Here is a 14,390-nt window from a genome sequence, read left to right as displayed (position 1 = left end):
CGTAAGATATTTTAGTAGCGTAAATACTAATGCTGGCATTTATTAGTTAATAAGGCATTGTCTTTCGGTTAAGTTTTTTTGCTAAGGCAATATGACCATTTCATTATGCTTTGGCCCATACCTTAGTATTACTGTTTATTCTATAGTCATACATAGGTAATATTCGTATTTTAAACAGATATTAGTGTAAAATATATATTTAATAAATATAAAAATAACTATCACTTCCTAATTCCTATCCAAGGCCTTGAAAAAGAGGTATTTTGTTTTAATTTAATGAGGCATGGCACTGGAATTTTAACATTATTTGTTACAGTAATTTTATTTAACGCACACACCGTACTTACAATTTCGTATATAATTAAACTGTTTGTGTGTTATCGTACGCTGATGTAATACTAGAAATATTTATACTTTTTATTTTTTAAATTAAAAATTGTCGAAATTTAATTGAAGTTGATTGAAAAATGGAAAGTATAAGTGGGACGTATTTTCAGTTCAGGTTTCTCTTGACTTTCCGTGGAATTTGAATCCTTAATGTATTTTATCAACAATTTGCTTTAGTAGGCTTTACTTGCAAATATTTTTTCATAGTAGGTAAATAGAAAGTATTCTGTCACAGTATCATAGCTCTCCATGCCTACATTTCCCAGGCCTCCCGGTCATTCTTCTAGAAAACAACTGGAGTAGTTAATTAGATGTAGCAACACCAAACACTTCAACTACAACCGTGTTACCTCATTACTATCGCAAATAGGTTATTTATAACATAATGTTTTAATATTTTCCTTTTCCCTCAACCGCAAGTAGGTAGGTGGTTATCCTTTATTATGCACGCATAAATAATAATGAGTAATATTTGTTTTGAAAATACCTGCGCATTAAAATATGTCTATTATTCGTTGCATACCTCGTGTATGTATGAAGTATGACACACCCACTTCATTATATGTAAATAATATGTTCACGATAACAAAAAGGTTTAAATTTATTGTTAAAATGTGGGGTACATACCTATACCTATTATGTGGAGTGAAGTTTGACTCATGAATAAATGCGCAATTAACTCCAAACTTTGGCCACACGTGTATTTCAAATAGTTTGAATATAAGTACTCAAAATGTTTCAGTGTAAATACGTAGGTACTTCGGCCGTTGCGAATAATTAAATATTGATAACCAAGTTGTTTTTCTTTAACGTATAAACGGTCTAAAACAATTTCACGCGCGTTATATTTATAAGTACTACTTAGTAGTCAGTTTACGGTTATATACGATATTATTAAGATTAATATTTATGAAGTCACAATAATTATTATACAGAATATATTATGATATAGTAATATCCGCTACCTTTTTAACGAAGAAATGTCAGGCGAGAGCATATTGGACGTGAAACCTTGTAGCTGCTATGTTTTAGGATTAACGAGGTCTAATGAAACAATATTAAAGGAAATTCAACTGTTAAACAATAAATTTCCGGCTACGAACCTGGATGTAGGTCTTCAGGAGCTCACCATTAACAAACTAATACAAACTAAAACAAACAAAGGCCGAGGAAACTAAACACACTTCTACTCAAACCTGGCTAACGTAAGTAGGTCGAATATCAACAATCACTGCTTACTGCAAACTATAAGCGTACTGTGAGCTATTTTATTCGTGGGTCTGGCCTCGGAAAATGGGTCAAATACATAAACAACCTATATACGAGTAGGTACCTAGTACATAAGGTCGAGCTCAACTCTTGGGGTATGAAGTATACTCCTCTACACTGAGGTTTGGTGGAGTACCTTACCTTTTTATTATTTTTTTACGTGACTTATTGTAAATTAACGGGAGCGCTGAGGGGCTCTAACCCGGTATAAAATTTAAAGCAACAGGCCTGGAAGTGCCCAGTTGGACGGATTACCTTACCTATACATCTGAAAATATTGAGACCGAAATACGTAAACGTAAAGGTCGACTTCTAGATGTCATGAAATGGTGTCCTACCCTACTATTGCTGGAGCCAATTATTCAAAGAAATTTATCGATTTCGTAGCGAGGAATTCTGAACTAATTGTGATTTGTTGGAAGCTCAAACTTGTGTCTCGCTCAAGGTAAAACTATTTCGAGAGGTTTGACTTTGGTTTAGAGATGAACGAACGAAACTATAAATTGCCGTTGTTAAAAATAAATACTCCATTTAACTGCTGTGATTACATTAAAATCTTCATGGTTTCTGTATAACTAGCTGGTACCTTTTTTATGAAAGATACATTTTATGACCACTATCTCACCTGATGGTAAGTGACGTGTGACTGAAGATGGGACATACTCACCTAGCAAGTAATATACTCTTGCCTTGAAGAGGCCCACATTGTATTTATCGGGAAAACAGACTATAATGCGGATTGGCAGGCGTAAATAAGAACTCCGAATGAAAAGGTAGGCATATCTAAATAGCTGCAGTTTTTCAACCGCAAAGGGATCAATGACATATAACAATATAAATCGCAACGGCAATTGTTACTGGAAATATATATAGAAAAAATGTGCGACTAATTAATTAGAGCCAGATCATAAATAATGTACCTGCAACTAGTTTTATTATTCTTACGGTTGACTTGACACTCGAAAACATAGGAATTTGTTCTGGACAGACACCGATACTAGAATGTACCTCGTATATTAACTCTCCGCCCCGCATCAATTCGTATCGGGCCCCGACCTCAGCCCTCTGGAGTACTTTAGTCTTAAAATATGGCTGTAAGTCGCTAAGGAGTAAGGGGAAGAGCGCGCGAAATGTCTCGCCTGCACTTACACGTTAGGAGGCACACGGTAAGAATGAGATTTTTGTTCAATTCATACTCTCGTTATGCGGTGCTAGGTACGAACATAATACCTATTTATAGGTGGTTTATTCATGTATGTGTGCCTGGTACGATCCTACAATGTTTGCCTCTTATCTTTCGTCTGTTCCTGCGTAGGTAACGCGATAAACTCTTGAACTGTGCGCTTATTTCCTCGTTATAGTGCGTTCGTGTTGAAAATTACTTCAAAGTAGGTAATATCTATATAAAAATACTTCACAAGATCACAGTTCAACCGGTTTTTTAAACTGTTATTTTTGTCACAAATTGTTATGTATGCTATTTATCTTTTCTGATATCAATGTGACAATAGCGTCAATAACATATTATTTTTTTACAATTTATTTTTCTGTCTATAAAATCATTGGAGTTTTTTTGTTTGCTGATAGTAAATATCGAATGAATATCTTTCTTTGTGACTTTATCACGTCACGTCACGTGATTTTACGACATAATCTTTTACAGCTCAGTATTATTTATTGCGCTTGCGCTTACCCCACAATGTTACCCCTGAATTGTTTATCTTCGTTTGATAAAGTTGACATCGTTTTTTTTATAGGCCCACCTGATATTGCCCTGGTGTACTACTCCGGAAATACGTTACAACTATTATTACTTATTATTCAACCAAACATCGCAGTGAGTCATTGCTATAAAGTAAATCCGTAACGGTTTTGAGAATAAAAAACACGCAGAAAATACAGTCCAATAGGTATATTTTCAAGGTAAAGAATAACAGTATATCATCGTGACTTATTTCATTCCTTATGCAGATTTTAATAGTGTGTGTAAAATAGTGGTCATGTAATAAGAACTGGCAATCGACTAATTAAAATTAAGTCTGGTAATCAAAACGCGCGGCGAATTAGATGATAACGCGGCGTAGTAACATGAGGTCTCTGATTCATATATTACTGTTGCCGTCTAAGAAAAATTGAAAATTCGGTCAGACCGAGTAGTCACTAGCTTAGAAGTCTTCGTTGAGCAAAGTATTCTCCATGACTACTATTTGAACGCTAGAACCCTATGCATTCAGAGTCTATGCATAAAGCTCATTAACTAAAGATTTGAACAGGAACCCTATGCATGGGCCAGTAATAGTTCTTTATAATATTTCTAATTACGATCTTGTTCCGAGTAACCTCCAAAACTGAATCTTGTATTTAATCAAAACGGGCCATTTACGTTCCTAAAGGTTAGTCTGTTATGCCAAAGTCTAATAGCTTCCTTTCTGGATATTTAGTATAGTGAGGGTATTTTGCTAAATAGCCTTGTCTAATTGTTACAGATCAACGGCGGGCAGCTCCTCTCCCGCATTCAGGAGCACCACTATTTCTCTGAACCCCAGGCTGCAGAGATAGTGCGCGAGCTAGCGAACGCGCTACACTTCTTGCACGGCAAGGGTGTCGCGCACCGGGACCTGAAGCCCGAGAACATTCTGTGCGTGCACCCGGACCGGCTGTGCCCCGTCAAGATCTGCGACTTCGATCTCGGCAGCGGCATCAGCTTCACGTCCAGCCTCGCTAGCCCGCTTGCCACGCCGCAACTTATGACACCAGTAAGTTTACTACTATTTTTCGTCCCCTTTAAGGTGTCCAGTTGATTGAAGGCCTCTGTCTAGCAATGTGATGTCTACGTTCAATTTTCTTCTATCCAATGCGTTGAAAGTTTTTATTAAGTTTTTATCAATAAATAGAAATTATTTGTATAACTTTGATGATACATACAAGTAATTTGTTCATATAATTACGTTCAGTGTTTACATTATTTTATTACAAGCAGATAATAATTTAAACCGGCTATATGAAGACTTATTTCATTTAGATTGGATAAGTTGTTTACATTTCGTAGTGCAAATGCGGATGCAAATATTTCCTGTAGGTTAATACGTATAACTACAACAAGTCATATCTTTTGTTTAATATGCGAATTTAGATTTTAAGAGACGTTGCATATTAAGTGGAACGTGCGGTAAAAATACGCTACCTACACGTCGGTAGGTATACAGTTTTGCGAAATGTAAATGGAGTTCATAGTTTCAATTTTGGTGAGGATGAAATCATCACCAGATATAAACTGAAAAGCTGTTCTCAGGTTATCAGTGAATTGATAAGTATGAGCAAACAAACATTCTAATATGATAATTCTATTTTTCTCTTAAACGAAAATAGATAACTGAATATAATTAGCGAATTGTAAGTGCTTAAAACAGTCCTGAAAAAACATCTCGGGAACAAAATTAGAAACAAAAAAGTTGTCATGAAATAATTGGACCAATTATGATAAGGATAACAGCCTCGTTCTAAAAACATTCGCGAAACGTGAAACTTTGATAAAATTTGTAAACATTGGTATTGAATTAGGCACTTAGGCACACAAAAACACACGAATGTTATCATGGTTGTCTTATCATTACATATTTTTTGTGCTTTGTACCGCTATTGTAATATAAAGACAATAAAAGTTTGCAATGAATTGAATACCTAGTAATCTAAATTATATGCACAGCGTAGTATATTGAACGGGATTAACATAGGTACAGCTGGCGGATTTTCCAACGAAACAAAAGCATTTATGAACTGAAAACATGTTGTTTCATTCAAGAATGTTTAATTATTAAGTATGAGAAAATTGTTTATGCATTGCTAATAATACGTGTACCTAAACGAAGTGGTTATTTGGGTACATATAATGAGATTTAGATACAATTCTCCGTGGCATTTAGTTCTTTAAAAATATATTTATAACTGTCGTTGGCCGGCTGGCCTACAACGTGACTTCGAATGGTATTTTTAACCAAATTCTGAAAGCAACTTAAGAATATTAAGGTTTCATCCATGAAGGGTTTCCAACTCAAATTTGATAGAATTTCGCTGTTGCGTTGGTGATTTCTATGGAATGTTTTCACATTCTGTGTGAGTAGTGTATGTGAGCGGAGCTAATCAAATATGAATGTCTTGACATATTCAGTAATCAAGCGATCAGTCACGTGAACGAAATGTTGCTATTAACCGGAATATACTCGACCTTTACCTTGACATTGCAAATTTTTGACGGCATGGAGATTTAAAAGTACATAGCATACCGTAGCTTAGAAATCTTAACGCTATTCATTAGCAATTATATTTCGGGTTATCGCTTTACGGAAGAATTTCTTAAATTAAACTTTATATAAATAAGAGCAGGACCACAAGCAAGTCGTTAGCAGACAACTTGCAGCCACACTCATATTTCTAACATAGCACTAACTTACCATTAACTTGGTGATCATTCCTCGTATACAAAAGTACATCACAGCTAAATACTTCGGGTCGATTTTTGGTTGTTTATCGCTCAGTACACAAGAAACTACTAAACATACATAAGAGAGATTACAGTACAATTGGCGGTCTTGAGCTGGGCCATAAGTCTTTATTGAGTCATGTGATGACAGGTTACCAGTCCACAGCTCATATAAATACTTTAGACGATTTTCGGTTATCCTTGATCACTTATGGAATCAATTTTGTTGCCACCAGGTCGGTAGCGCAGAATTCATGGCGCCAGAAGTAGTGTCGCTGTTCGCGGGCTCGGCGGCGAACCACTACGACAAGCGGTGCGACCTGTGGTCGCTCGGCGTCATCGCCTACATTCTGCTGTGCGGCTACCCGCCGTTCCGTGCCGACTGCGGCGCGGACTGCGGTTGGGAGCGCGGCGAGAACTGTCGCGCTTGCCAGGAGCTACTCTTTACCTCTATACAGGTGAGCGTCTTGTTCGATACTTTTGTGTTTGTTGAAGTATATACATTTTTTTTGGGAAGGAGGTGGTAATTGAATCCAGTGTCTCGAGGAGATCAGAAGCTTCTTGAAGGATTGGCTCTAAAATAGTTTCAATTTTAACAAGAACCATACAAATTTAATTATGCGTCATTCGCTCTCTTTACGACTTGTTATTAAAACCTTCCCGTCGCGGGATTTAGTTGTATGAGACTTGGGATCGGGAATATACTCCTTAAAGTGTTAACAAGAGTTTGTTTCCCTGCAGGAGGGCCGGTACTCGTTCCCCGAGGAGGAGTGGTCCCACATCTCGTCGGAGGCGAAGGACCTGATCCGCGCGCTGCTGGTGCGCGAGGCGTCGCACCGGCTGAGCGCCGAGCGCGTGCTGCACCACCCCTGGCTGCGCCGCGCAGACCCGCTGGCGCGGGCGCGCTATCCCGCGCTGCAGACGCCCATCAATATCAAGCGGTAAGTTTATTTCTACAAAAATTATCATTTTGAAATGGAATTTTGATCAACATCCGCAGTAGAAATCGTGACGCTATCTTTCTTCTTTCGGTATAGGTAAATTATTGACTTATTAAACACGTTCCAGAATGAGGCTAATGAAAGTTTTGTATTACAGTAACATGTCGGCGCGCAACTTGTCGAACTTCGCGGAGTCGGCTATGGCGGTGAACCGGGTGATCCAGCAGCACTTCTCCATGAACTACTCGTACATGGAGCGCGCGTCGCCGGCGCTGCGCTGCAGCAAGTCGTGCTATCCGCGCGCCGACGACGAGGACGCGGGGCTGGGGCTGTCGCCGCCCGCCGAGTCGTCGCTGCTGCGGCGCCGCCTGGCCGCGCCCGCCACGCCGCCGCTGCCGGTGCACTAGCCCCCCCCCACCCCACCCACCGACGAGCCGCGCACATTCCGGCGTCCACAGACTGTGCCAAGGAAATATTCCACCAGTGATAACGAAACCATCCGATCGCGACGCGTGAACGGTACTTATAGAGCTGTAACGGTTTTATTTGAGCCTTTTAAAGATATATTTTTATGAATAAAAAAAAAACGACTGAATAGTTTTATCGATATGTAGAGTATTTGTGAATTTATGTTGTGGCGCGCGCCGCCCGGACCCCGCGGGGTCGATAAAATCGTATTATATTGAGATAGTTGTGCCGATCTACATACTTTATATCGATTACAGATTTATTATTTTTGGATTTATGAAATCCGCAATTTAAATTGAGCTTATTTGTATAATCGCCTTTCGTTCGTGGCCTATCCGTATGCAATAAAATTTTGTTATTTTCTAATAATGTTTTCGGATATGTACTAGTCTGTTATGTGATTGTTTTTGCATTTTTTACCAACGATGGAAAAACCACATCTCATTAATTAAGAATGAATCAAACCTACTTGTAAGCGAGTTAAGGCAATATGTGACATTTTTCTGAGAGGTGCAAGTGTAATATGTAGATGCGCATAATTCTGAATTGTAGTATGTACATGAGTATGCTTCTTTACAATAACCAACGCCGGCGAAGGGGCACTGGCCATCTGATGAACGAAATGTCATATATTTCTGTGGAGCTGTGTTGGTTAAGTGTTGCATGGGGTTCCATGGAACTGCCATAACATTGTGATCAGTTTGAATACTTTTATATTGCTGAGAGTGAAGTGTTGAAGTAATGTTAAGAGTAGACCTGCTAGACTGTAACCTGCGTACGCGTTGATTGGACAAAGGCGGAGCCACTTTCGGCCGAGAAAAACAGCATATAATTTTTAAATTTTCGAAAATGAAATTTTCTATTTAGTTCACATAAATTTTATATATATTTTTCCTTCGTGTAATTCTGGCGGCTTTATCCAATCAATCCTTAACTTTACTTACGCAGTACTTTGTTAAAATTTTGTTTTCGACTAAATCATTGATTTGAAATGTCATTGAAATACAGATGTTTGAATTTTTACAAGTGTTGTATTCTTAATTCCCTATTTCACATAGAAAATATTATAAACACAATGATGCCTGATGTACTCATTCTAAACAAAATACATAAACACATACATACGTAAGTTCACGCTCGTAATCCCTAACGGGGTGGGCAGAGCTACAAGTAATAAAAGACAACTTGCAGTCATTATAGATTATAAGAGATCAGCCTATCACCCATAAAGAGTTGTCCCTCATGTTGAAGGTGACAAAATCTGTCGGATCTTACGACATGCCCAGGAAGACAAGCAGCTGAAGATATTCTGTTTTTTATTTGCTCCCAGTCTAGCATAGAAGTAAGTGTTGGGCAGTGTTAGAGAGAAACAACTCTGCAGGCAATACGGCAGCCACTTCAAAATTAAAAGGAAATATGTGTCTTTCGCACTAATTTAACCAGTAATTTTGTGTTCTTTTGGAATGTATGAATATGTAACTTTTTCACAGGGTTATTTGAAGTGAACCGCTGTAGTGAAAATTCTCTATATTGAAAATACATGTCCAGTCTTTGTCTTTATCGGTTCCAAGTCAGGCTCCATACAATTTTGCCTGGGTCTCCAGACTCGGCCCAGTAGTCAATGAGCCCCTCTATCTAATCTTTAATTTTGAACGTGAACCCGCGGGCCACATTCTGTATATGGAATTAATAAGAAGGTAATTATTCAAATTGTTTCATAGAAAATTTGTATCTATTTCAACCAAACCATAAGATATCACTCACCTGGCGTAATTAGCGAGATTCTCACTAGTTATTAACGATGAACAATAAACTGGTTGATAATATGCAAATGTCGTGCAGACGCTTACTCATGTGTATAACGTAATTTTATAAACGTTCTATAACCAAAATCAAAATAAATAAATCAAAATCAAATCAAATGCATTTATCACTCACGACTTACTTCGGGTCACTTTGTAAAATTGTCGTTAGATTTTTGTAATTTGGCGCTATAAGTGACACTTTTTTTCTTTGCTAAAAACTAAAAGTAAAAGTAGCCTTGTGTCGCCCTCTGCAAGAGTTTCTTGGTTACTCTACCAATACCTTTGACCAATACGCTACCAACTGTACCAGAGCATTTTCAAAAATAAGTGTACCTCCCATTTTCACGTTGTCCCTTGTGTTTGAAGTCTAATAACTAGTAAAATTTACTTCTAGCTAATTATTTTAATTATTGAGATACATTAAATATATTCTAAACTAATTAAATTCTAACAAATTTTTCATGGTTATGAGGAATTATTTAAATAAAATGTAAATTTTTATCACTAAGTACTAGATTTTGCTGTGTCCCCCACTCAAACTGATAAATGTTTGAAGAGATTCTTAAAACTTTTTGTACTAGGGTATCATTTGATGTTTGGTATTGTTTGAAGTTTTCTAAAGGTTCTCTCATTTCCAGTAGTTTATAATTTAAATCTTGTGCTTATTTAAATATAGTTCAATTTTTTCAAAAGTCTTAAAAAGTGTACCGACCGGACATGTCGGGTTTGTCACGACTAAAACTGCCTATTGAAATTATTTACGGTAGCTATTTTCGTTTTAAAATGGCAAAATTATCCTTAATTTACCGGTCGCCATTTAAAAAAAGACTAGTGACAAAATATATTTCGTGACGCGAGACGTGTTTTCTGGTATTCCACGGCCGTCAAAATTTTATCTGTCGGGTTTGAGACGATATAAAATCAGATTCAGGTGAGTTTTATTTTTATTAATTTATTCAGAAGATGAACTATATTATAATGCAAAATTATTTATATTTGGTGACAAGACTAGGTATTTTTTTTCCTTTTAAATATCGGTTTGAATACAAAATGGGAACAGAGCGTCACGTCAGTTTTGCGACATTTTTCCCTGTGACCTACAGGCTGACTAGTAAAGTCGCAAAACCGACACTATAAAGCAGAGACTACATACTGAAAAGGTTTAAATTTTTTAGGCTTAACAATGCCACTAACTAGTGCAGAACGGTCTCGGAGATATAGAGAAAAATTTAAAAAAGAAAATCCCGAGAAATTAAACGCCCAAAGGTTAAAAAAATTACAAAGAATAAAATCGAAGAAGAAAAAAATATCTGAAATGAATGAAGAAGAAGCTGAAAAAAGAAGACAAGTTTGTTATTTGTTAAACTAAGTAATCTTGATTTTCAAAAAGACTGTTCCCATTAAGAATTGATAATTATTTGGTTAAAAACTTAAAATTTGTGTAAGTATATCTTTTATTTTATTCACTTACATTTTTGGGTTCGGTTTTCTCCTGTGTGAGCCCACCCTTAGAAAAATTCGTATGTCAGTTTTGCGACAGTCCCTCATTTTGCGACGAAGAAATTCTTAGATTTTTCTAATTTTCAATATGGAGAGTTGCTAATAATTTCTGTTATTTATTAAAATGATTTTAATATTCGGTATCACAATAATTACTTTGTTTATTAAACTAATATTCGAAATTAAATCGTAAATATAATGGTTGCCTTGGTATCAGCTGTGACAAAACCGAACGAAAAACTAGCATATTTCGTGTTTTATAGATTTTATGACTATGTATATATTTTTTTCATAAAATATCTTTGGTAATCTTCATAACACAACTAAAATCATATTTATATATTTCTTATAGTTACAGACCAATTATTTTTTAAGATAGTCGCAAAACTGACATTTTTTTCGCCCGTCGCCCTATAATTTAATAATTTTTCGTAAAATAGATTAATCTGTTAACAACTTCACATAATTTCATAAACTATCGCGTATCTTAATAATATCTAAATCAAAATATCTCCAACAATGTCATATTTTTAATTATAGCTAAAATTCAGACGTAGTACACTTAATTTTGAAAACGCTCACCAACTATACCGTACTATTTCGCAAAACGTTTTAAAGTTAGTTCATTTTATCGTTGCTAGATGGCACGTGGATGGCACAAATATATATATATATATATTTCTTTTGCCCATTTGTGGGTCAGGCTAAGATCATAAGACCATGCTGCCTAGTCTTTAGTACATAGCAAAAGCCACCAATATCGTAACATATGTATGTATTTACTTTGTATCAAAGACCAAAGACCAACTATGAATAATGAACCCTGAACCTTGTCTGAACGAACGTGTATAAAAATATAATGAAACGAACGCTACCTTACGCTTTGTGTTTTATTTGGAAAACTTTAACGCCAAATGTTAAAAGAGAGAGAGAATTACACTCTTTCCCTATGAAGTATTTTTTTCGTCTTACTCTTACTTAGTACGTTGAACAAAAGCTTCACAAATAAAAGTGATGCAAGTTGACGTGACATGTCAAAAATTAATGTGTAGAGGGCGCTGTAAATTGCTCAGCCACGTAAGTCAGGGTCGTATTTTTCTGTAATTTTTGTTATAAAAATTACGATTTTTAAGTCCCTGAGGTAATATGTAAGAATGGTTTAAAAATCCAAAAATTGAGTGCTATATTGTTTGTGTTTTGACTTCGTCCTGACCTCGGTAAGTCATTCTGTGCTTCGCCCATCCGTCATCTTAACAGCGATGAATTAGCATGTATAATTGAATATTTCAGTCGATATCAGCATTTTTATCAAAATACAAACACAATTGTGTGTGTCGCACATGGTGCATTGATTCGTATTTGTCGGAAACTGCGTACCTATAATTGTGTGACATTGAAATCTTCTTTCCAGATTGACAAGCCATGTCTAACTTACCTCCAAATCCTTACAACATCACAAGTTCGCCTCAGTTGAACGCTAATCCGGGGCCACAGTTCAATCATAACCAGTCGATGAGTCACTTGCCACCGGGCCAGTTACCGCCGGGATACGTTGGCTTGAAACAAGATGCTAACTCCAATAGTCCGCTGCCGCCGTCGTCTACGCCTCAGAACCACATGATCAACCAAGTGAACAACTACAATCAGAGCACGAGCAACTCGCCGGCCTTCAACAATCCAGGGATGATGCCACCTTCACTTAGTGGCATGCAATCATCCCCTATGAGGCATTCTATTAAGCCACCTATGGCTACAACTCCTAACCAAAACCCTTTATTACCAAATGTGCCTCCATCCTCCAGGGTAGGTCCTACTGCAACATCTTCTCCCCTGCCATATCCACCTAATTACCAGCAAAAGCAGATTAATGATAATGCCCCCCCTCTCATTCCATCTAGTCATAGTCAACCATTAATGAATGGACCTCCTATGGCTGGTCCGCCTGGTTCCATATCTCAGCCAGCCTCTCAATATCCTGGGCCACCTAGTGGGTTTGCCCCACCAATGAATAATAGGCCTCCTGTTAGTGCACCCAATTTTGGCCCTGGTTCTATTAATCAACCTTATGGACAGCAACAAGGACCTCCACCACAAGGTCCACCAATAATGAAGCCTCCTGGATCAGCACCAATCTCAAGTGCACCAAATATACCATTTTCTGGACCACCTCAATCGGGACTACCTAGAAATAGTCCACTGCCTGGTTTACCTATGGGTGGTCCCCCTCTATCGGGACCTCCTATTTCTGGTGGATTGCAATCTGGACCTGCTACTAGTGGACCTCCTGTAGGTCCTCCAAGACCAATGGGTGTAAATGGACCCAGTATTAATGGACCTCCAGTATCAAGCATTACAGGATTACCTATGGGCCCCCCTGGTCTACAAAAAGGCCCTACAGGTCTCCCTGCTGGACCCACAGGCCTTATGTCAGGCCCGCCTTTGGGTGGTCCACCAACAAGTCAACCTTATCCTGGCCCTCAAAGAAATGGACCTCCAATAGCTCCTCTAACGATGCAAAGTGGACCACTGAATCCTCCAATGAGTCAAGCCCCACCTATGAGTCAATCTTCAATGATGAATCAACTGCCTCCAATGAACCAAGGGCCACCAATGACCCAGGGCCCACCAATGAATCATGGCCCTCCAATGAATCATGGCCCACCAATGAATCAAATGCCCCCAATAAACCAAGGGCCCCCAATGAACCAAGGGCCACCAATAAACCAAGGGCCACCAATGAACCAAGGTCCAGGTCCACAATTGAATCAGATGGGACACAGTGTTCCTCCAGCAGGACTTCAGGGCCCACCGCCAGTTAGTGCCCCTCCTGGCCCACCAAGTGGTCCTAGTGGACCTCCAAAAGGCAATATGCAAGGGAGATATCCTCAGATGCCTCAAGGCAACTTTGGGAACCATCAGGCCACTATGGGCAATGCTAATATGGGCAAGCAGTACCAACAGCCCCTTCAATACGGGCAACAGCAACTGACACAGCAGATGGGACAACTAAGTGTCACCAAGCAAGGGTTTGACCAGCTGTGGGGCCACCAGGCTGTGGACCTAATGGCTTGCAGACAAATCCTGCCTGAATACCCTGAAGACCCGCCGGAGATCCGATTGGGACATCAGTTTTCTGATGCACCTAATTGCAGCCCTGAGTAAGTGTATTTTTTATCATTTATGAACCTGATAGTACTCAAGTTTCATAGAAACTTAATGTTTTATTGATACTCAGGCCATAATCGCTAAATGGGGTGAGCAGAGTCACAAGTAATCAACAACTTGCAGCCAGTATTGATATTAAGTCCTAAGATAGACATGATGAACCTATTTATTTATTTATTTATTTATTGATGTACACCTTTGAATAAGGGGCTTGTCTAGTTCTCTCTCTAATTGGTTTATGTTAGTTTTATTTCCTTCAATATAGGTATTTTTATATATGTCACCGTAAAATTGTAAATAACGTTAGATTATAATCTATCGATTTGAATCTCGCGAGATTGTGAACTGTCGAATAATTATGAATCGTATCATATT

General features: G+C 37.9%; 2 protein-coding genes across 7 annotated transcripts in view; both read left to right on the top strand.

Moving 5' to 3' along the window:
* LOC126366615 (MAP kinase-interacting serine/threonine-protein kinase 1-like) overlaps window positions 1-8,571 on the top strand; it is a 64,871-nt gene extending 56,300 nt beyond the window's left edge. For all 3 annotated transcript variants that reach the window (XM_050009789.1, XM_050009790.1, XM_050009791.1), the window contains 4 exons: window positions 4,143-4,412; window positions 6,373-6,594; window positions 6,878-7,077; window positions 7,235-8,571. In XM_050009789.1, the coding sequence (XP_049865746.1) occupies window positions 4,143-4,412; window positions 6,373-6,594; window positions 6,878-7,077; window positions 7,235-7,484 (942 nt within the window). In that variant the 3' untranslated portion in view covers window positions 7,485-8,571. The remainder of the gene's footprint in view (window positions 1-4,142; window positions 4,413-6,372; window positions 6,595-6,877; window positions 7,078-7,234) is intronic.
* Window positions 8,572-11,909: 3,338 nt separating this feature from the next.
* Window positions 11,910-14,390, top strand: part of LOC126366578 (protein transport protein Sec24A) — a 228,222-nt gene continuing 225,741 nt past the window's right edge. For all 4 annotated transcript variants that reach the window (XR_007566363.1, XR_007566362.1, XR_007566364.1 and 1 more), the window contains exons 1-2: window positions 11,910-12,067; window positions 12,262-14,008. Coding sequence is in view for 1 of the 4 variants with exons in the window: in XM_050009724.1 (XP_049865681.1) it covers window positions 12,273-14,008 (1,736 nt within the window). In the remaining 3 variants the exon portion in view is untranslated. The remainder of the gene's footprint in view (window positions 12,068-12,261; window positions 14,009-14,390) is intronic.

This window comes from Pectinophora gossypiella, chromosome 5, assembly GCF_024362695.1.
Source record: "Pectinophora gossypiella chromosome 5, ilPecGoss1.1, whole genome shotgun sequence".
Taxonomy (NCBI): domain Eukaryota; kingdom Metazoa; phylum Arthropoda; class Insecta; order Lepidoptera; family Gelechiidae; genus Pectinophora; species Pectinophora gossypiella.
The sequence above is the reverse complement of the archived record's forward strand: the minus strand, read 5'-3'. Positions and strand labels throughout refer to the sequence as shown.